Source organism: Ascidia mentula, chromosome 3 (assembly GCF_947561715.1).
Source record: "Ascidia mentula chromosome 3, kaAscMent1.1, whole genome shotgun sequence".
Lineage (NCBI taxonomy): Eukaryota > Metazoa > Chordata > Ascidiacea > Phlebobranchia > Ascidiidae > Ascidia > Ascidia mentula.
The window spans coordinates 22,282,804-22,304,941 of record NC_138568.1 but is presented as its reverse complement, the minus strand read 5'-3'; the positions used below and the strand labels follow the sequence as shown (position 1 = coordinate 22,304,941).

General features: G+C 39.9%; 2 protein-coding genes across 2 annotated transcripts; both read right to left on the bottom strand.

The window, feature by feature from the left end:
* Positions 1–5,522: 5,522 nt before the first annotated feature.
* LOC145895971 (scavenger receptor cysteine-rich domain-containing protein DMBT1-like) lies at positions 5,523–11,774 on the bottom strand. The gene is made up of 10 exons (XM_082984736.1): positions 11,726–11,774; positions 10,524–10,714; positions 9,997–10,159; positions 9,234–9,427; positions 8,472–8,631; positions 7,920–7,970; positions 7,513–7,691; positions 6,930–7,101; positions 6,043–6,236; positions 5,523–5,786 (listed from the first exon to the last, which is right to left on the bottom strand). Exons 1-10 carry the CDS (start codon positions 11,772–11,774, stop codon positions 5,619–5,621), a joined length of 1,521 nt encoding a protein of 506 aa, XP_082840862.1. The 3' UTR covers positions 5,523–5,618.
* Positions 11,775–14,577: 2,803 nt separating this feature from the next.
* On the bottom strand, positions 14,578–20,449 carry LOC145893994 (scavenger receptor cysteine-rich domain-containing protein DMBT1-like). The gene is made up of 10 exons (XM_082982424.1): positions 20,331–20,449; positions 19,322–19,512; positions 18,795–18,957; positions 18,189–18,382; positions 17,434–17,593; positions 16,888–16,938; positions 16,496–16,674; positions 16,059–16,230; positions 15,110–15,303; positions 14,578–14,853 (listed from the first exon to the last, which is right to left on the bottom strand). Exons 1-10 carry the CDS (start codon positions 20,377–20,379, stop codon positions 14,662–14,664), a joined length of 1,545 nt encoding a protein of 514 aa, XP_082838550.1. The 5' UTR covers positions 20,380–20,449; the 3' UTR covers positions 14,578–14,661.
* Positions 20,450–22,138: the final 1,689 nt, after the last annotated feature.

Genomic DNA, 22,138 nt, shown 5'->3' with positions numbered 1-22,138 from the left:
CCGGTTTGTCTCTAATAAAACTAATAAGATCTGCGATATTTGAATTTGCAATTCGGTTTTAAACGGTTGCAAGGAGGGCGTAACTTTGGACCTATTCGCTACATTTAGACAAACAACGTGGACATATTTGTTCGGAACAAATTTTGTTAACATTGTAAGCTATCGTCTTAAACAATCCTTCAGCTGGCAAGACAACCTTTACCACCTAGCTTTACCCAGAGATAAAAAATTAAAGTAATCATAATGTAGTGAGAATCAGAAGTGAAAAAATACATGTGAGCATCAGTCAATGCATGCACACATGAAAGTTTGCGCTGGAGACTCTACTGTTAGGCTTACTTCAAGTCGTTGGTCTCAGTCTGATGCAGTTCAGTTGTTAGATCGGCTATAGAATTACATTACTGTGCTATTATGCTAGATATTATAGGCAAGAACAGTGAACAGTTATCTACATGAAATAAAGTGGTATTGACTCAAAACTCAACAATGATAGGCTAAGGCAGGGGTTCTCAAACTGGGGTCCGCGGAACCCTGCGGGTGCACGGGGGTCTGTAAAGATATTAAAAAACAACTGATACGTTTCCTACAGTGCTGGAGCAGCATTAACTGCAATATTTTATAACTTAAGTGGTTTTATGAGCTGTACAATACGTATAGTGGACAATTACTCCACTTTTGAATAGTTCTTACACTATCTTTAAATCTTTACGAATAAAGACTGATACGACACGTTTAATAATTTATACTATCTTTGTATCTGACGATTTCAACGTTGTTCACAATTGTTTATTTTACTACGCGTCTATGACGTAGGAATTTACACTTATTGCCGGTGACATACTCTGATAAGGTTAAGGTCGTATTTGCAGTTTTGTGGAGTGAAACTACAGGTGATTGTGTGATTACCCCAAACTAAATTGTGTGCCGAGTCCAGACTATGCGTAGACTTGGATTGAAGAGTCTGGACGATATATTTGTCTGGCACAATATGGCTCCGTAAATAAACATGTTTCGTTACTGTTGATATTGTTATAGTATTTTATAATGATTACATGGGAAAAATTGATCTGACGTAAGATTAGGGGTCCGAGAAAAAACATGTTCACGAAAAGATTTGGAAACCCTTGGTCGCCAAGGCGCTAAACCTGGGAACACATGGGGGGATTTCCCATAGCAAACATTTACGTTTTGATGAATGGCTGAGTTTGATTGTCAACCTCACTGCGTTGCGTTCGCATTTAAAATGATTATCGGGGTTTGTATGGTGGCCTCACACTGTTAGAATGCTCTTTACATTTTCGCTGTTTTCGCGAACGATAACTACCAGGTTGTAGCGACATATTATGTTGTATGGATGTGCATTCGCGGGTTTGCGTTGGTTTCTGTGCGTGTTGCCTTTTTCGTGCGTTTCTCTCACGTGTCATGTGTCACGCCATGTTCGCATCATTCTATTGACTATGAATAAAGAGCAAGCACACCACATTTTGGTGACCCCGAGCGTCAAGAAACGATATTTCTTGGACAATGCAGGATCAAGAAGAAGTACTACACACTGCTGTTTCTTTGAAACTACCCACGTTCTGGACTGAACAACCCCGAGTGTGGTTTCAACAAACCGAAGCACAATTTACGCTACGCAAAATATCTTGCGATAGAACGCAGTATTATTATGTGGTGTCAGCATTGGACCAACTAACAGCAAGCCGTCTTTTGGATCTACTTGAAAGTCCGCCTGAGCAGAACAAATACGCAGCAATCAAGGAACGCTTGCTTAGAACATTTGGACTTACGGAGTATGAAAGAGCTGCACGATTGCTTAACATTACCGAGGTTGGAGACCGATCACCATCGCAGCTCATGGATGAAATGTTGTCCCTGATGGCCGGTCATAAGCCATGTTTTTTGTTTCACTACATTTTTCTTCGAACCTTGCCAGAAGAAATTCGGCTCGTGTTGACAAAAGAGACGTTGGTCGAACCAAGGCAATTAGCACAACGTGCCGACGTGACGTACTTTGGAAGGCAAGAAACAGCGAACAATTTTTCGTTTCAAAAGTCCGCAAGCGTGAGATGCCTTCAGCAAGACCTGCGCAGCAATCACGTAAGAACGGTTTCTGTTTTTATCAACAACGCTTTGGCGACCGTGCCCTTAAATGCCAGCAACCTTGTGCTTATCAGGAAAACTTAAAGGCCGGCCGTTGTTAACTGCAGCAGCGGCCGGCGTTCACAATAATTTGTTTTTTCTATGGGACAGTAATTCACAACAACAATTTTTGATCGACACTGGAGCAGAAGTTAGCGTTTATCCGGCTTCCAGCAGGGAACGCTTGCGTCAATGCAACGACTTCAAGCTTATAGCCGCTAATGGGAGCGCCATTAAAACATTTGGAACAAAAACAATTTCGCTCGATTTAGTAGCCGGCAAGTTTTCTTGGAAGTTTGTTTTAGCCCACGTTCCCAGGCCGCTTCTCGGAGCAGATTTCCTGCGTGCAAATTCCTTGCTTGTCGACCTGAGGCACAAATGCTTGTTAAACGCTCGTTCCTTTGCGAGTGCACCACTTCATTGTACCAATCACTCACCAATGCAACTCAACGCACTTTCGACAAGTAACAACATTTACGCACGATTGCTAACGCAGTTTCCTTCCATAACTACTCCCAAGTTCTCCGCAGCAACGCCAAAACATCAGGTAGAACATTATATTCCAACTGACGGTCCACCAGTTCACGCAAAAGCACGACGCTTGTCGCCAGAAAAATTGCAAATAGCAAAACGCGAGTTTTCTAAAATGTTGCAACTGGGTATTATTCGCAGATCTTCCAGTCCATGGGCATCACCATTACATATGGTGCCGAAATCCTCCGGTGATTGGCGACCGTGTGGTGATTATCGCCGTCTGAATGCTGCCTCAATACCAGACCGTTACAATATACAGCACATTCAGGACTTTAGTTCTCGGCTTGATGGAGCAAAAGTGTTTTCAAAAATTGATTTAGTGCGCGGATACCACCAGGTGCCAGTTGCTAAAACCGACATTCCAAAGACAGCCGTCATCACCCCCTTTGGTTTATTTGAGTTCCTTCGCATGCCTTTTGGATTAAAGAACGCTGCTCAAGCTTTTCAAAGACTTATGGATTCTGTTTGTCAATCATTGGATTTTACCTTTGTTTGCCTAGATGATATACTGGTTGCGAGTTCCTCGTTAAAGGTTCACCGCACACATCTCAAACAACTTTTTCAACGACTTGCAGACAATGGCCTTGTCCTTAACGTGAATAAATGCGTTTTCGGAAAAACGCAAATTGATTTTCTGGGACATCGAATTGATTGCAACGGTGCTCAGCCACTTCCTGACAAAGTTTTAGCCATTCAACGTTTTCCGCCCCCAACTACGATTAAGGGCCTACAAGAGTTTGCTGGTATGATTAATTTTTATCATCGCTTCATTCCTGCAGCTGCTAAAATCATGTCCCCAATCTATAAACAATTTTCTGGTAAAAATTTACAGCTGCAGTGGACACCTGAATTAAATGCCTCCTTTGAAAACGCAAAAATGGCTCTGCAACGTGCAACCGTTTTGTGCCATCCGCAACCACGGGCTCCAACGGCATTAACCATCGATGCGTCGGATAAAGCTATTGGCGCGGTATTGGGGCAGCAAATCAATGGAATTTGGAAGCCGTTGGCTTTCTTCAGCAAGCATCTGCGACCCGAAGAAACAAAGTACAGCACTTTTGATCGTGAACTCTTGGCGTTGCACCTTTCTGTTCGCCACTTTCGCTATTTTCTTGAAGGTCGAACGTTCACCGCGTACACTGATCACAAGCCTTTAACATTCGCTCTGAATAAGCAGTCAGAACCTCTTTCTGCTTGACAGCAACGCCATTTAACTGCTATATCCGAATTTACAACGGATGTTAGACACATCGAGGGAAAACAAAATGTTGTTGCAGATGCATTGTCCCGGTCGTACATTGCCTCTGCAGACCAAGCACATATTGACCTTGATTACAACACCCTCGCTGCTGCTCAACAAAGCCAAGAAGTACAAGCATACCGCACAGCGCTTACCAAGTTAAAGCTTCAAGACATAAAGTTTGAACCCGATTTAACGCTCTTATGTGACATGTCAAGCGGTTCCCCTCGACCAATCATTCCACAACCATGGCAACGTCGTGTATTCGACGTGATTCACGGGCTGGCGCATCCTTCTGTTCGAACCACACAGAAGCTGGTATCAAGTAAATTTGTCTGGCATGGCATGAATAAGCAAGTTCGCACATGGGCTCAACAGTGCAATGCTTGCCAGAAGGCAAAAGTTGGCAGACACACGCGTACACCATTGAAGCATTATCCTACAGCTGCAAGCCGTTTTCAACACATCAACGTTGACATTGTGGGGCCTCTTCCACAATGCCAAGGTAACAAATACTTATTCACAATCGTTGATCGGTTTACTAGGTGGCCTGAGGCTATACCTATATGCCTGATGCTACCACAGAAACTTGCGCACGTGCTCTTATCCACCATTGGATAGCCCGATTTGGCGTTCCATCTCAAGTTACCTCGGATAGAGGTTCGCAATTTACATCGCATCTGTGGGCGATTGTTACAAACGTTATTGGTATTAAGCGCAACTGCACAACAGCTTTCCGCCCTCAGGCAAATGGTCTTGTGGAACGTTTTCACCGACACTTAAAAAGTTCCTTAATAGCCAGACTCAACTCTTCAAATTGGATAGATGAGGTGCCATGGGTGTTGCTGGGAATCAGGGCCATGCCGAAAGATGATCTTCAACCCTCCAGCGCTGAGCTGGTATATGGCGAACCGATCGCTGTACCGGGTGATTGCATTCCGCACGCCACCACTGCCGTTGAACCCTCGCAATTTCTTAAAACGCTTCGCAGTTCCGTTTCCCGTGTTCTACCTGTACCAATGTCCCGCCATCGAACTTATCGTACTTTTGTTCCTGATTTGCTTTTTACTTGCAAGTATGTGTTTGTTCGGAAAGATGGGTACCGTCCTCCTTTAAATTCACCATATCAGGGACCTTTTCATGTTGTAACGCGCAACGACAAATATTTTGTGTTAGATATTTCTGGAACCCGGCAAACAGTCTCCATTGATCGCCTTAAGCCGGCCTTTATTGATGCAACACAGCCAGTTCTTACACCAAAGCCTAAAAAAAGAGGCCGACCTCCAAAAAGTGCAAAACCCGCTTCTGGGGGGGAGTAATGTAGCGACATATTATGTTGTATGGATGCCGTCGCGGGTTTGCGTTAGTTTCGGTGCGTGTTGACTTTTTCGTGCGTTTCTCTCACGTGTCATGTGTCACGCCATGTTCGCATCATTCTATTGACTACGAATAAAGAGCAAGCACACCACAAGGTATTATTTCAACCCTACACAATTTTCCCATAACTGGCCTTGCAAAGTATTGGTTTGTTTGTCATGTGTTTAACATGCAACCATGCAGTTCAACTCTTTCGACATATCTTACACAACATACGTTTAATGCCACCATGTTTATTAACAAATGTGAAATAACTTTTCCATCAGGTTCAAAAGCAGGGATTCAGATTTGTCGAATTTCATCACTTCGGCTCTATTTCGTCACCTTAGGGAACCCACTTGTAGCTGGCACGGAATCCACCATGGGCTGTTGTTGAATCGCTGTGAAGTTCAACTCTGGCAGCGTTCAATGATGATGTGACTCTGATGAGCTGGTAGAACTTTCCGGTGATGCGGACGAGCAATTTGTCAGCGGCTGTCAGACCGTCGTAAACCTTGACACAAAATCCAAAGCGTGTTCGTTTCATTGTATAGCTAGGCTGCAATGCTTGGGCTGCGAAATCTGTAAATCTAATTATCCCGATACGATAGCTGTGATCGCCGAAGAAGGACCTGCACATTGGGGAGATCCTGTCAATCATGCGATTGCATTTCATACTGCGTTTCATAATATACATTTAAGTATTTTCTGCATCACGAAAAATATTATTTCTTGTGGAAGTAATCGAAAAAAAAACGATATGAAATTACCCGGATCGAATCCCAGCGATGCTCAACGCTCAGCGCCAAAAAGCGGATTTGAACATTGGTTCCGAACGGAGCCCGAATAGTCCAAGACAACTTTACCGAAACTGGGTAACTCATGTCGGGGAAACCAGGAGACGAGAAGTATTGCACACTTGGTGTCGCTGTAAGTTCGTAAGTGCTCGATTCGGATGCGAGAGCTGAAAATATAAATGTTTGTTTATCGAGTGACCGACCTATATTCCTGTGAGGAAACCTGATCGAGAAGCAACATTCAAGGAAATTTTACCCTCACCGGTAAAAGATTGGCGAAAAAGGAGCTTCGTAAATTATGTTGATTTTTTGCGACACATGTGGCCGTAACATATGAACTGATGTTATTTCAGTTTAATTTAACTCTCGTGCGCTGGATGTTTTTGGTGGACGTTACAAACATGGCTGTGCTCAGAAACAATCCGCCAGAAAATGTTCAGCATATTAACTTTGGCTTTTCTGTTTTTTTTTTTTTTCGATTTATAGTTTTTGACTCTCAAAGGATTTTCTGTTTTTGTCATAAAAACTCGTGACAAAGAATAAATTGTTATTTGTTATTCGCTAATCCAGAGGTTACGACGCGACGCAGGTGCGTTGTTGTTGGATTGTCACAAACTTGATTAAAGGCCTAAAGACGAATTTTATTTTCACAATAAACTGCGCGGGCTTTTTGGCGGTTAAAGTGGAAATAGAACTAATTTATCGTAGCAGGTTTGCGAATTTGCCTCCAAAAATGCGGTCAAAACTACAAATATCTTCGTAATAGGTCACACTTTTTTGGGTGCCTTGGTATAACACTTTGATGGGGATCAGTTCGTCGCCGGTTCGTGAAAGTTGGAAATCACTAAAATCCAATTTACCTCCTGGTCTGTGCACTTCGTAGTAAGCCCTGAAGCCACGTTTGTTGTAAGTGCTGTCGCTGTCGAACTCGACCCGAATCACGTTGCTGGTCGACACGTAACTATAGAAACGATTCTTTGAGCCACTCACGAGGCCGAGTTTGGTGGAAGTCGGTTCGCTTCCGTCCCGGACCTGGACACGAGAAGTTTTCAATTCAAATCGTAAAAAGGTTAAAATACCACAAGCACTTTTATGGTTGTGGTTTCAAAAAAGTCGTTATGCAAATGAAAGTTTGTGTTTTCGCAATCTCCTGGAAGCTTTATGGGCAACTTAGTAACTGAGTAAAATATGTTTTAAGCAAAACCTGTATGGAATGCTACGTCTTACTACTAGTCAAACAAACGACTTAGGATACTTTAATGGAGTTACTTAAATCGTTTTGCATTGATATGTAAAGATTTTTTCATACAAATTCGGATGTAGCAAAATTGTTTCTCTGTGTTGTGCTGAATGCAGAACGAATATGTGGTGTCAGTTGAGAAGTACATTCGCAACAATCGGTCGGCGAGCAAGATTGAACTTATTTGAATAAGTACGAGTTACCTTTATCCAGTCACAGCATGTCTCGGTATCAATGTAACCGAACCACACGTGGACTTGTGTTCCTGGAGGCGAACGGATCACCCACGAACAACTAACACCGGCTGGGTGGGTGTTGGGGAATTCCGGTGAAGTGAAGCTGCCGTGACCGTTAGCTGGCGTGGTGAGACTCTCCGAGCTTTCTGGAATTGCATTGGCAAAGTCACGCGCCCGGTATACAAGATACCATGAAGTAAACTTGATCGGGATTTGTGGCCAGGATATTCGAGGTTCAAATCCCGGCGTGGCAAAATAAAGAAGAATTAAATGATAGAAAATATAGTTAGTAAAGCGCTATCTGGACAGGGGCTGATAAAACTGGCCGCCCTACTTTTACTTTGAGTAACGCTGTAAAATATTGAAAATCATACTCATGTTGTATGGAAGAGCTGGAATTGGTAGCAATCCTGGAGGAATGATCACTGAAATACAGGAACAGTGTTAATGCAAAGGCTTATACTGTCTCACCAACAACATCAGTGGTATCATGTTGAAAACCTCATAGGATATTATAGTTTACTTTCTAGTTTGACATCAAATTTTTGTGTCTGATTTATCATATAGAAACCAAGATCACATAAATCTAATCGTTACCACATGGAAAGCATTGTACGTTCTGTCTAATGTATCAATAATTAAGGTTTTTTCCCCAAGATTAAATCTGACTTCACGTTAAAAACTACAATATTAAAGACCTCGTATCTAAACGCAGTTGATTTTATGAATAGATGTTTCGCTGGAAAAAACACCATCAGTTCTTATTCAAGTAACAACTTGTGGTCATAAAATAATAAACAATGTTAAAAACGAGGTTATTTGATAATATAATTTCTTCTCAATTGTTTCTAAGCCATTGGAATATTTTATTCAAAAAGCATATTGAAAGCATGCGATTATGTAATTCAATCTATATTTCCACCCACCTGCTTTAGCGCTTGCTATAAAGCCAATGTAGTTTGCGGTTGTGTCCGACCTAAATCTCACCACCAGCACTCCTGTTGACGATCGGTAAATAAGATTTTTGAGACTTTGTCCGAACACGTATCCGATAAGCTTGGAAGTCATTTGCGAACCGTCTCTCACCTCAAAACCATATGACTTACGATGTTTGCCTCGTCAGCATGATTCATGTATAACGCAAAGCATATAATTGACGAAAATACTTCGACATAACTGGTGCCCAGGCAGCAAATAAATTTCAAAAAATCCAATGTGATGCAATGTTTTAAGTGAGCTGCATAAAAGGCCACTGCACAAGTGACTGGTGAGTTGACATTATAAATAGGTATCATCGGTGCAGCTGGTGCAGCTGGTGACTAACAACGGTCATGTCGGCTAACTCTATACAGACAGAGGTTGTTCTACTGTGCGGTGGCTTTGTAGTCGGTCTCTTATGTGACTATGTACGAAGTACCGGAGTAGTTAAATAGCAATATTGTGCGCTTGCCCATGCGGTACGTGTGGCTATTTTAATCTTAAATTTTTGCATCAACTGCTTTTATTTGGTGTGCATATGTTTTTAAGCCCTCCGTACCACAAGAAACGTATATTTCCTCGTTAAAATCAATCAGTTTTGTGTCTAAGACAAATATAAGAAAAAGCATCACTTAAAGCATTCCATCCACTCTTAAGAACCCATCAACCCCATAAAACATGTATTGATGTTGTCATATTTTAAAGCTTACTGTAACACTGTCACAGCATGTCTCCAGTTGATGATTATATATTGTGATTTGGACTTGCATGCCTGGAGGTGCGGTGAACTTCCACTCGCAGTAGCGATTGTTCGGGTATTTCGATGGATATTCCGGGGAACTGAAGATTCGAGTCCCGACCGTGTTGAGAGTATGGGAGCCTCCACAGCTGGTTAGGTCCGGAACTGTGGAATATATAACATTAGTTATAGGGTTGGCGTCTCAAGTTCAAACCTTATATTTACTAGAACAGTGGTTCTTAACTTTTTTTTATCTCATTTCCGACTTCATTTTAAACGGAATCCTCATTTCCCACTAAGATTTAATTTTTTAACTTTTTTTTTAATTATTGCATTTTCGCTATATCTGTTTTCCTCTTTTCAAACTTTTTCGGTCGCATGACATGACCAGTTGCCAATAATTGTGCGACACACAGTGAACACAGAACATGATATTTTCTTTTCTAAACACATTTGTATATTTTAGTGCCGTCTAATTTCCCACCGGTTAAGAACCACTGTACTAGAGAGACTTTTTCAAAAAGCTTTTCAAATTAAAAAGTTATTTCCTTCTTGGTTTAAAAAGTGATTTTTGTTCCTGGTTCAAATGAATCCACCGAGGGTAAGACATTTAATTTTGACACTTTTTGTGTTTCATTTAATTTTGACACTTTTTGTGTTTCATTTAATTTTGACACTTTTTGTTTTTCAGTTATTTTTGACATTCCGTTTCTGTTTAAACTTTTACAACTTACTGATTCGATATTGTACACTGAAACCGGTTCCTACAATCGATTCGTCGGATGTGAAGGTGATGTAGAGAGAGCCGAAGGAAGATACGAAGTTGAAGGTTGTGTTGATTTGACCGGTCAGAGGTACAAGAAGCACTTGGGCCTCGGCGTTGTCCCCATCACGAACCTACAGCACACAGTCGGATACATTTTACTGCTGTATCAACGTTGCTACAACGCTGGGTAATATCTAATAACCTTATAATGCAGAATAAAATCAGTGATCTTATACCATAGGTCGGCAACCTTATAAAGAGTCATTTAGACTGCGTTACTGTTAACAGGTTTTCGAAAATTTTAAGGTGATAATGAAGGCACCAAAAAATCGCTTCACCGACTCAAGAAACTGTAATTTGGAATACGTCGTCCGCGTGGGTCAGATTAAATCAGGGTGAACCCACATGACCGATAAATAAATTTTCCTTGGTTGTAGCTTCATGCAAAATGAAATTTATCCCTGAAAGTAACATTGTTTCGGGGGAGTGATTTACCCTGACAAAATCACCGCCGGCTTCAGTATCGATTTTCCCAAATTGTGCTTCAATTTGAGCTCCTTCGATTTGACTCGATATGATCCAGACACAATTTAGGTTGTTGGTGTAAGAGTACGGATGGTTGGGAGTTGTGAATGTCTTTAACGAAGCGGTTGCTGTCAGTTCCCCTCCGCAAGTTTGGCCTTCACCTGAAAGTAAACTATAGTCAGAAAATCTGATTCAAAGCACAGAAATTGTTCGTAACAATGCGATCTGTGACGTAGATCAGGTCCGATCTGTTTGACCGTGGAGCTGGACCAACCACGCTTCTTTAAGCTGATGATGGAACAAGTTTTTGCCGAAACGTTTTTACTAAAAAAATATGTTAATGTTTTCAGCTCTTTGAGCAAGTCTGTTTCTTATCAGAATGCTGAAAATGTTGAGAGGAGCTGTGTGATCTTTCGAGGCAAGCGATTCAAAACTTTCCTTTATATCATGTGTTAATTATTTCGCACAAACAACTTAATAACACATATATATCATTAGAATTTTGCCCTCATGATTAATTTAACTTTGGCACACTTTGTAATTATAAGTAAAAAAAGTATTTTAACGCAACAAACCGATGAAGGCGAATGGCTTTTATGTCAGTAATGAGATTATCAAAAACATTTAATGTAAAGTCTTAAAGTAAATTAATTTATTGCCATTTCTTTGAATCAAATATTTTTTCGGGATTTACTATAAATACCTCCTTTAGATTTTTAACTGTTTCAACATTCCTGGTACTCGCGACAAATTTAGGCAAGTTAGCTTAGGTGCTGCCTCCCGGAAGCCATTTTGTTTTTTTCTAATTGGACCAGCGTCACACAAGGCTTCCGAAAGGGACGCTTTTTTAAATATTTATAGCGCACTTAGTTAACTAATCTTTAACTTTTTTTGCAGGCGTTTTGGTTGCGGTTCTAAGTTAGTTGTGTGAAACTTTCACCATTTGTCGATATCCCCACTGTGAATAAAAAAATAGTAATTTTTTTTTAAATTTTGAAGTCTATTGTGGCAAGATTACTTCTACAAATTAATTTTCACCTTTGGAAAAAAAATGCTTTCTAAAATATCCTTTATTGTACAAGTTTGTTACAAATTATCGGCGCTAACTTATCACCAAAATGTAAACTTGCTTCAAAAAAATAAAATCTAATAATGAAAACAACAACACATACCTCTACTAAAAATCGTTGCCAGAACGAGGACTGCAAGAAGCTTCATCATTTTCGTTGTAGATCTCGTGCAGACAAACGCAGAATGTGATTAGCTGCCGTTGTGGGCTCTTTACATATTCATCACGTTCGTTGGCAATGCCAGATTTCCGGGGAACGATTTGCAAAAGTCTCGGTACAAAACGTGTTGGCGTTTATTGAAAGTACATCACAGCTTGCAAACTGCTACAAATAACAGGAAAATGTTGGGCGCTCAGAAACATCAATAATTTTATTATTTACTGGAATTGTTTTGAATTTTGATAAAGCACAAATTGTCCAACAATAAAAGTACCAAGCACCGAAATTTAAATATACGTTCATGCATTGAAACTGGGGAACTAACTGCAACTATCGCGTTAGGCAGATACTTAGCTTTGATATGAGTTTTTACTGTGACTATTAAGTCTCGATTGTGTGAAAAACATCAGCATATGAATCAAAAGTCATTTGAAGATTATCTGTTACGTTGTTTTGTTGGTGCTTACTACCAAGTACAAAAGTTTTTCAAAATTCCCAAATTTTCATAACATATATTTGATAACTTGAGCATGTATTTATCGTTTGAATTAGTTTACTTTGTTTTCCTATAATTTTCCGTATCATATGACTTGAGTCTGCGCTATATACGTTTATTGGACGGACTCCAATTTAAACCAAAGTTATCTTAGCAATAATCTTTACCAACAGCATCCTGACGTCAGGGTTATGAAATGAAAGAAATCAGAATATGATTGTATTCAATCATTCCAATACAAACATATACCGAGATTCGCATCAATACCAATACATATGTTGTTTGTGAAGTTCCGTTGGCGTAACGAGTTTGTTTTCATCAACAAAGCTTTCACTGAAAAGTTTGCGATTTGAACGATACAAGAGCAAATATCAGGCAAGGAGTTTTGACTTCTTCTTCCACACTTGGTTCTCATCCAGGTCGTGCGACTGCCGGTCCTCGAACGTTGTTTTTGTGACATTAAGCCGGAAACAGTTTGTCTCTGCCAATGCAGAAAGTTTAATCGCATGAGATTTCTTGCAAATGTCGCCCAATCCACGGCCATGAAAATGTCATCACATCCTGAAGTTTCTCACTGCTTGGTCCACACGTGGGCATCGCTTGCGTTTCGCGTTACATCGCAAAAATATATCGACACTTTTTACAAAAGTACTTCCTTCAAATTTTTTCAGCGACAAACATTTGCTTTTGAAACATTTCATTTATTGGACATTGTTTGGTTGTGAACACTGTTGCATACTTAACTCTGTTATAGTGCAAAAAAGGAATACAGGAAAACATGTTTCTGTTTTGGTCTTTTGTTGCATTTCAAACAATTCAAGGTTTTGAAATAAGTTTGTTTAAGCTTTCATACGCAGAAAAAACAAACATTTACTTCACAAACTCGAAAGATTTTTGCGAATGCAGCGCACGAAAAATGGCACCGGTTTATCTCTAATCTCTAATAATTCGCTACATTTAGACAAACAACGTGGACATATTTGTTCGGAACAAATTTTGTTAACATTGCAAGCTTTCGTCTTAAAACGATCCTTCAGCTGGCAAAACAACCCATTACCACCTAGCTTTCCCCAGAGATAAAAAAATTAAAGTAATCATAATATAGTGAGAATCAGAAGTGAAAAATTACATGTGAGCATCAGGCAGTGCATGTACACATGAAAGTTTGCGCTGTGGACTTTACTGTTAGGCTGACTCCAAGTCGTTGGTCTGATGCAGTTCAGTTGTTAGGTCGGCTATAGGATTATATTACTGTGCTTTTATGCTAGATATTATAGGCAAGGACAGTGAACAGTTATCTACATGAAATAAAGTGGTATTGACTCAAAACTCAACAATGATAGGCTAAGGCAGGGGTTCTCAAACTGGGGTCCGCGAAACCTGCGTGTGCACGGGGGTCTGTAAAGATATTAAAAAACAACTGATACGTTTCCTACAGTGCTGGAGCAGCATTAACTGCAATATTTTATAACTTAAGTGGTTTTATGAGCTGTACAACACGTACAGTGGACAATTACTCCACTTTTGAATGGTTCTTATACTATCTCATATCTTTACGAATAAATATTGATACAACACGTTTAATAATTTATACTATCTTTGTATCTTACTATTTCAACGTTGTTCACAATTGTTTATTTTACTACGCGTCTATGGCGTAGTTATTCACACTTATTGCAGGTGACAAACTCTGATAAGGTTAAGGTCGTATTTGCTGTTTCGTGGAGTGAGTTACAGGTGAATGTGTGATTACACAAAACTAAATTGAGTGCCGAGTCCAGACTATGCGTAGACTTGGATTGAAGAGTCTGTCGCAGTATATTTGTCTGGCGCAATAAAGCTTTGTAAATAAACATGTTTCGTTACTGTTGATATTGTTTTGTAGTAATTTCCACTGATTAAATGGGAAAAATTGATCTGACGTAAGATTAGGGGTCCGAGAAAAAACATGTTCACGAAAAGATTTGGAAACCCTTGGCCGCTAAGGCGCTAAACCTGGGAACGCATGGGGGGATTTCCCATAGCAAACATTCACGTTTTGATGAATGGCTGAGTTTGATTGTCAACCTCACTGCGTTGCGTTCGCATTTAAAATGATTATCGGGGTTTGTATGGTGGCCTCACACTGTTAGAATGCTCTTTACATTTTCGCTGTTTTCGCGAACGATAACTACCAGGTATTATTTCAACCCTACACAATTTTCCCATAACTGGCATTGCAAAGTATTGGTTTGTTTGTCATGTGTTTAACATGCAACCATGCAGTTCAACTCTTTCGACATATCTTACACAACATACGTTTAATGCCACCATGTTTATTAACAAATGTGAAATAACTTTTCCATCAGGTTCAAAAGCAGGGATTCAGATTTGTCGAATTTCATCACTTCGGCTCTATTTCGCCACCTTTGGGAACCCACTTGTAGCTGGCACGGAATCCACCATGGGCTGTTGTTGAATCGCTGTGAAGTTCAACTCTGGCACCGTTCGATGATGATGTGACTGTGATGATCTGGTAGAACTTTCCGGTGATGCGGACGAGCAATTTGTCAGCGGCTGTCAAACCGTCGTAAACCTTGACACAAAATCCAAAGCGTGTTCGTTTCATTGTATAGCTAGGCTGCAATGCTAGGGCTGCGAAATCTGTAAATCTAATTATCCCGATACGATAGCTGTGATCGCCAAGGAAGGACCTGCACATTGAGGAGACCCTGTCAATCATGCGATTGCATTTCATACTGCGTTTCATAATATACATTTAAGTATTTTCTGCATCACGAAAAATATTATTTCGTGCGGAAGTAATCGAAAAGAAAACGATTTGAAATTACCCGGATCGAATCCCAGCGATCCTCAACGTTCAGCGCCAAAAAGTGGATTTGAACATTGGTACCAAATGGAGCCCGAATAGTCCATGACAACTTTACCGAAACTGGGTAACTCATGTCGGGGAAACCAGGAGAAGAGAAGTATTGCACACTTGGTGTCGCTGTAAGGTTGTAAGTGCTTGATTCGGATGCGAGAGCTGAAAACATAAATCATTTTTATCGAGTGACCGTTTTGTGTCCAGATGACCTGGGTTCGAATCCCGATGTGGTCAAAACAAGAAAGTACAGAGCATTTGTTGAAGCAACATGCAAGGAAATTTTACCCTCACCGGTAAAAGATTTGGCGAAGTAGGAGCTTCGTAATAGTAAATTATGTTAATTTTTTTGCGATACATTTTTCAAATGAGGCCGCAACATATGAACTGATGTTATTTCAGTTTAATTTAACTCTCGTGCGCTGGACGTTTTTGGTGGACGTTTCAAACATGGCTGTGCTCAGAAACAATCCGCCAGAAAATGTTCAGCATATTAACTTTGGCTTTTCTGTTTTGAGCAACTCCAGGTTTTTCGCGCTCTAGTTTTTAAATCTCCATGGAATTTCTGTTTTTTTGATAAAAACTCGTGACAAAGATTAAATTGTGGTTTGTTATTCGCTAATCCAGAGGTTACGACGCGACGCAGGTGCGTTGTTGTTGGATTGTCACAAACTTACTTTAACGCCTATGGATAAATTTTATTTCGATAACTAACTGCGCGGCCATTTTGGCGGTTAAAGCGGAAACAGATACTGATTTATCGTAACAGGTTTGCTAATTTGTCTCCAAAAATGCGGTGAAAACTACAAATATCTTCGTAATAGGTCACACTTTTTTGGTGCCTTGGTATAACCGTTAGATGGGGATCAGTTCGTCGCCGGTTCGTGAAAGTTGGAAATCACTAAAATCCAATTTACCTCCTGGTCTGTGTACTTCGTAGTAAGCCCTGAAGCCACGTTTGTTGTAAGTGCTGTCGCTGTCGAACTCGACCCGAACCACGTTGCTGGTCGACACGTAACTATAGAAACGATTCTTTGAGCCACTCACGAGGCCAAGTTTGGTGGAAGTAGGTTCGCTTCCGTCCCGAACCTGGACACGAGAAGTTTTCAATTCAAATCGTAAAAAGGTTAAAATACCACAAGCACTTTTGTGGTTGTGGTTTCAAAAAAGTCGTTATGCAAATGAAAGTTTGTGTTTTCGCAATCTCCTGGAAGCTTTATGGGCAACTTAGCCACTGAGTAAAATATGTTTTAAGCAACACCTGTATGGAATGCTAAATCTTTCTTCTAGTCAAACAAACGGCTTAGGATACCTTACTGGAGTAACTTATATCGTTTGAATAAGTACGAGTTACCTTTATCCAGTCACAGCATGTCTCGGTATCAACGTAACCGAACCACACGTGGACTTGTGTTCCTGGAGGTGAACGGATCACCCACGAACAACTAACACCGGCTGGGTGGGTGTTGGGGAATTCCGGTGAAGTGAAGTTGCCGTGACCGATTGCTGGCGTGGTGAGACTCTCTGAGCATTCTGGAATTGCATTGACAACGTCACGCGCCCGGTATTCGAGATACCATAAAGTAAACTTGATCGGGATTTGTGGCTCAAATCCCGGCGTGGCAAAATAAAGAAATAATTAGTGAGAGAAAAAATCCTCAGTAAAGTGCTGTGTGGACAAAGGATGATAAAACTGGTCGCCCTACTTTCACTTTGAGTAATGCTGTAAAACATTGAAAATCATACCCATGTTGTATGGAAGAGCTGGAGTTGGTAGCAATCCTGGAGGAATGATCACTGAAATACAGGAACAGTGTTATTGCAAAGGCTTACTGTCTTACCAACAACATCAGTGGTATCATGTTGAAAACCTCATAGGATATTGTAGTTTAGTTTCTAATTCAACATCAAATTTTAGTGTCTGATTGATGACGTAGAAACCACGATCACATATCTGAACGTTATCACGTGGAGAGCATTCTACGTTCTGTCTAATGTATCAATAAGTAAGGTTTTTTCCCTAAGATCAATTCCAAGTTCACGTTGAAAACTACAATATTAAAGACCTCCTATCTTAACGCAATGGTTTTATGAATACATGTTTCGCTGGAAAAACACCACCAGTTCTTATTCAAGTAACAACTTGTGGTCATAAAATAATAAACAATGTTAAAAACGAGGTTTTTTGATAATATAATTTCTTCTCAATTGTTTCTAAGCCATTGGAATATTTTATCCAAAATGCATATTGAAAACATGCGATTGTGTTATGTAATCTATATTTCCACCCACCTGCTTTAGCGCCTGCTATAAAGCCAATGTAGTTTGCGGTTGTGTCCGACCTAAATCTCACCACCAGCACTCCTGTTGACGATCGGTAAATAAGATCTTTTAGACTTTCTCCGAACACGTATCCGATGAGCTTGGAAGTCATTTGCGATCCGTCTCTTACCTTAAAACCATATAACTTACGATGTTTGCCTTATCACAATGCTTGTATAATGTGTATAATGTGTATAATGTATAATGCAAAGCATATAGTTGATGAAAATACTTTGACATAACTGGTGCCCAGACAGCAAATAAATTAAAAGAACATTCAATGTGATGCAATGTTTTAAGTGAGATGCATAAAAGTCCAATGCACTTTGAAGGTGACTGGTGAGTTGACATTATATAGGTCTCATCGGTGCAGCTGGTGACTAACAACGGTCATGTCGACTAACTCTAGGCAGACAGAGTCTGTTCTACTTTGCAGTGGCTTTGTAGACGAAGTACCAGAGCAATTAAATAGCAATATTGTGCGCTTGTCCATGCAGTACGTGTGGCTATTTTAATCATGAATTTTTGCATGAACTCCTGCTTTTATTTGGTGTGCATATGTTTTTAAGCCTTCCGTACCACATCAGAAACGTATATTTCCTCGTTAAAATCAATCAGTTTTGTGTCTAAGACATATTTTACTTCACTTAAAGCTTTTCATCCACCCTTAGGAACTCATCAACCCCATACAACATGTATTGATGTTGTCAGTTTTTAAGACTTACGATAACACTGTCACAGCATGTCTCCAGTTGGTGATTATATATTGTGACTTGCACTTGCATGCCAGGAGGTGCGGTGAACTTCCACTCACAATAGCGATTGTTCGGATATTTCGATGGAAATCCAGGGGAACTGAAGATTCGAGTCCCGACCGTGTTGAGAGTATGGGAGCCTCCACAGCTGGTTAGGTCCGGAACTGTGGAATATATAACATTAGTTATAGGGTTGGCGTCTCCCATCAAGTTCAAACCTTAAACAAGGTTCTTAGACATGACCCTGATTGCCAATAATTGTGCGACACACAGTGAATACAGAACATGATATTTTCTTTTCTAAACACATTTGTATATTTTAGTGCCGTCTAATTTCCCACCTACAACCCCATAATTTCCCACTGTTGGGTAATTTCCCACCGGTTAAGAACCACTGTACTAGAGAGACTTTTTTAAAAAGATTTTCAAATTAAAAAGTTATTTCCTTCTTGGTTTAAAAAGTAATTTTTGTTCCTGGTGCAAATGAATCCACCGAGGGTGAGACATTTAAGTTTGACACTTTTTGTGTTTCATTTATTTTGGCATTCCGTTTCTGTTTAAACTTTTACAACTTACTGATTCGATATTGTACACTGAAACCGGTTCCTACAATCGATTCGTCAGATGTGAAGGTGATGTAGAGAGAGCCGAAGGAAGATACGAAGTTGAAGGTTGTGTTGATTTCACCGGTCAGAGGTACAAGAAGAACTTGGGCCTCGGCGTTGTCCCCATCACGAACCTACAGCACACAGCCGGCCACATTTTATTGATGTATCAACGTTGCTACAACGCCTGGTAACATCTAATAACCTTATAATGCAGAATAAAATCAGTGATCTTATACCATAGGTCGGCAACCTTATAAAGAGTCATTTAGACTGCGTTACTGTTAACAGGTTTTCGAAAATTTTAAGGTTATAATGAAGGCACCAAAAAATCGCTTCACCGACTCAAGAAACTGTAATTTGGAATACGTCGTCCGAGTGGGTCAGATTAAATCAGGGTGAACCCCCATGACCGATAAATAAATTTTCCTTGGTTGTGGCTTCATGCAAAATGAATTTTATACTTGAAAGTAACATTGTTTTGGGGGAGTGATTTACCCTGACAAAATCACCGCCGGCTTCGATATCGATTTTCCCAAATTGTGCTTCAATTTGAGCTCCTTCGATTTGACTCGATATGATCCAGACACAATTTAGGTTGTTGGTGTAAGAGTACGGATGGTTGGGAGTTGTGAATGTCTTTAACGAAGCGGTTGCTGTCAGTTCACCTCCGCAAGTTTGGCCTTCACCTGAAAATAAACTATAGTCAGAAATCTGATTCAAAGCACAGCAATTGTTCGTAACAATGCGATCTGTGACGTAGGTCAGGTCCGACCTGTTTGACCGTAGAGCTGGACCAACCACGCTTCTTTAAACTGATGATGGAACGAGTTTTTGCCGAAACGATTTTACTAAAAAAACATGTTAATGTTTTCAGTACTTGTTGTTGAGATGAGCTGTGTGATATTTCGAGGCAAGCGATTCAAAACTTTTCTTTATATCATGTGTTAATTATGTCAAAGACAAGTAAATTTATTGTTTGCCATTTCTTTGAATCGAATATTTTTTCTGGATCTACTATAAATACCTCTTTTAGATTTTTCACTGTTTTAACACTCCTGGTACTCGCGACAAATTTAGGCAAGTTAGCGTAGGTGCTGCCTCCCGGAAGCCATTTTGTTTTTTTCTAATTGGACCAGCGTCACACAAGGCTTCCGAAAGGGACGCTTTTTTAAATATTTATAACGCACTTAGTTGACTAATCTTTAACTTTTTTTGCAGGCGTTTTGGTTGCGGTTCTAAGTTAGTTGTGTGAAACTTTCACCATTTGTCGATATCCCCTCATTTTTCTTGTTGTGAATTAAAAAATAGTAATTTTTTTTTTAATTTTGAAGTCTATTGTGGCAAGATTACTTCTACAAATTAATTTTCACCTTTGGAAAAAAAATGCTTTCTAAAATATCCTTTATTGTACAAGTTTGTTACAAATTATCGGCGCAAACCTATCACCAAAATGTAAACTTGCTTCAAAAAAATTAAATTTAATAATGAAAACAACAACACATACCTCTACTAAAAATCGTTGCCAGAACGAGGACTGCAAGAAGCTTCATCATTTTCGTTGTTGATCTCGTGCAGACAAACGCAGAATGTGATTAGCTGCCGTTGTAGGCTCCTTATATATTCATCATAAGCGGAACCAACCCAACGAGACTTTCCACGAAGCGACTGAAAACTTTCCACTGGATCGAAACCAATCAACAAAATATCGGGAACTGAAGCCACGCAGGTTTCAAACATGAGGTAATTTTTTGGTTGTTGCGCAAAAACTTAGCCATGGCGCCGTTTCATTTAATTAAGTCGTAACAAACTCATTAAAAATGCGTTGACTTTTGTTTAAAGTTGATTTCAGTTTGTCGGCCACGTTGTGGAAATAACCAGGGAATAATATTTTGCAATTCAAATTACCTAATTTTGACTTCTGCGAAACAAATAAATGCAAAAAGAACTACCTTATTTTAAATAAAAGTAGCCACACATAAAAACTAATTCCCTTTATTTTCTATTTGGAAATCCAGATTTTTTTAAGATTTCAACATGGAAATAAATACCAATTTTTTTATAACTCTACAAAGTAAAAACCCGTGCATTGACTTTACCCACGTGGCCAGAGTTGTTATTCAGACCATCTCGAGCAATAATACCAAAAAATTTCTGTAATTTTCCACGACCCTGCAACACGGCCGTAAAACTTCATGCAGAAGAACCTTCTTTCAACGGAGCTACAACCGGTTTATCACGTAGGCTTAACGGAACGAAAAATCGACGTCTATGTGGCCATGTTTGGTCATCTGCATGCTGCTGCTGTATAGAATGCGAATGCATCGTGTCGAAAGAATGCAACGCGGCTCTTAATCCCGATAGGATTACTGCAAACCGGCGAAGAATAAAAAACTGACTTCTACCTAAACTTTTAACTTTTAAACCAAACAAACCGGCCATCACGGAAACTCTGTTTAAAGCCAGGAATATTGTGAATCACAGGATTAAAGAAAAATTTGCTGGTCACATGTTGCTCATGAGCTTTTAACCGGAGCATTTGGCAGCAAGGGCAAAATAACGGACAAAGAATTTGTTTGATTAACGGTTGTTTTTTTGAATCTCTTCCAGGTCGTGCAAATGTTGGTCCTCGAACGTTCGTCTTGTGACATTGGACCGGAAACAGTTTGTCTCTTCCAATGCCGAAAGTTTAATCGCATGTGATTTCTTGCAAATGTCGCGCCATCCACGAACATTAAACATTTAATTAATCAACACCAAGATGAAGTGATTCAATGCCTGTAATAAGGATTTTGGAGCAAGCGGGATTCGAACCTCCAACCTTCAGACAAACTACAGAGGCGCTTGTGTTCTTTGGTTTTACTACAATATGGCGAAATGCAAACTCCTGGTGATGTACCCGGCCACGTCCTGCGTCATATCGACGCTGGGTAAGCATTCAAACAAGATCAGGTGGAATTTCTCGCAATCTTTGTTGCATAAAAATCATGTAAATATGATTTATTAACTTTTACTACAAGATAGCTTTCCAGGTAAAATGGTGTCAACGTTTCGGTTGCTGTGCAGCTTGCAACTGATTTTGCCAGCATGTGTTGACCAATATGCCTTAAAATACATAATTAGAAATGTGAACTTTGATGTTAAATTTAGTTTGTCGTTATTTTTTCACGGTTCAAAGTGTAACATTTGAATGTAATACTTGTCATATTAATTAAGGACCACCTCCCATGTCCGCAGAAATTTCAGTAACCCCTGAAACACCAGAGATGTTGTTCCTCATTTCAAAATAATGTTTCGAAGTCTCTTTTCGAAACA

Bases quoted from the DNA above. Each gene is read 5' to 3' on its own strand.
- LOC145893994 (XM_082982424.1), bottom strand. From the start codon at position 20,379: ATGATGAAGCTTCTTGCAGTCCTCGTTCTGGCAACGATTTTTAGTAGA. The intron at 18,958-19,321 runs GTAAATCACTCC...TGTGTGCTGTAG, and splicing joins CCGGCGGTGATTTTGTCAGG to GTTCGTGATGGGGACAACGC. The intron at 16,675-16,887 runs GTATGATTTTCA...ATGCAATTCCAG, and splicing joins AGCTCTTCCATACAACATGG to AATGCTCAGAGAGTCTCACC.
- LOC145895971 (XM_082984736.1), bottom strand. From the start codon at position 11,774: ATGATGAAGCTTCTTGCAGTCCTCGTTCTGGCAACGATTTTTAGTAGA. The intron at 8,632-9,233 runs GTAAGCTTTAAA...TATGGTTTTGAG, and splicing joins CATGCTGTGACAGTGTTACA to GTGAGAGACGGTTCGCAAAT. The intron at 7,102-7,512 runs GTAACTCGTACT...TCTCGTGTCCAG, and splicing joins CATGCTGTGACTGGATAAAG to GTCCGGGACGGAAGCGAACC.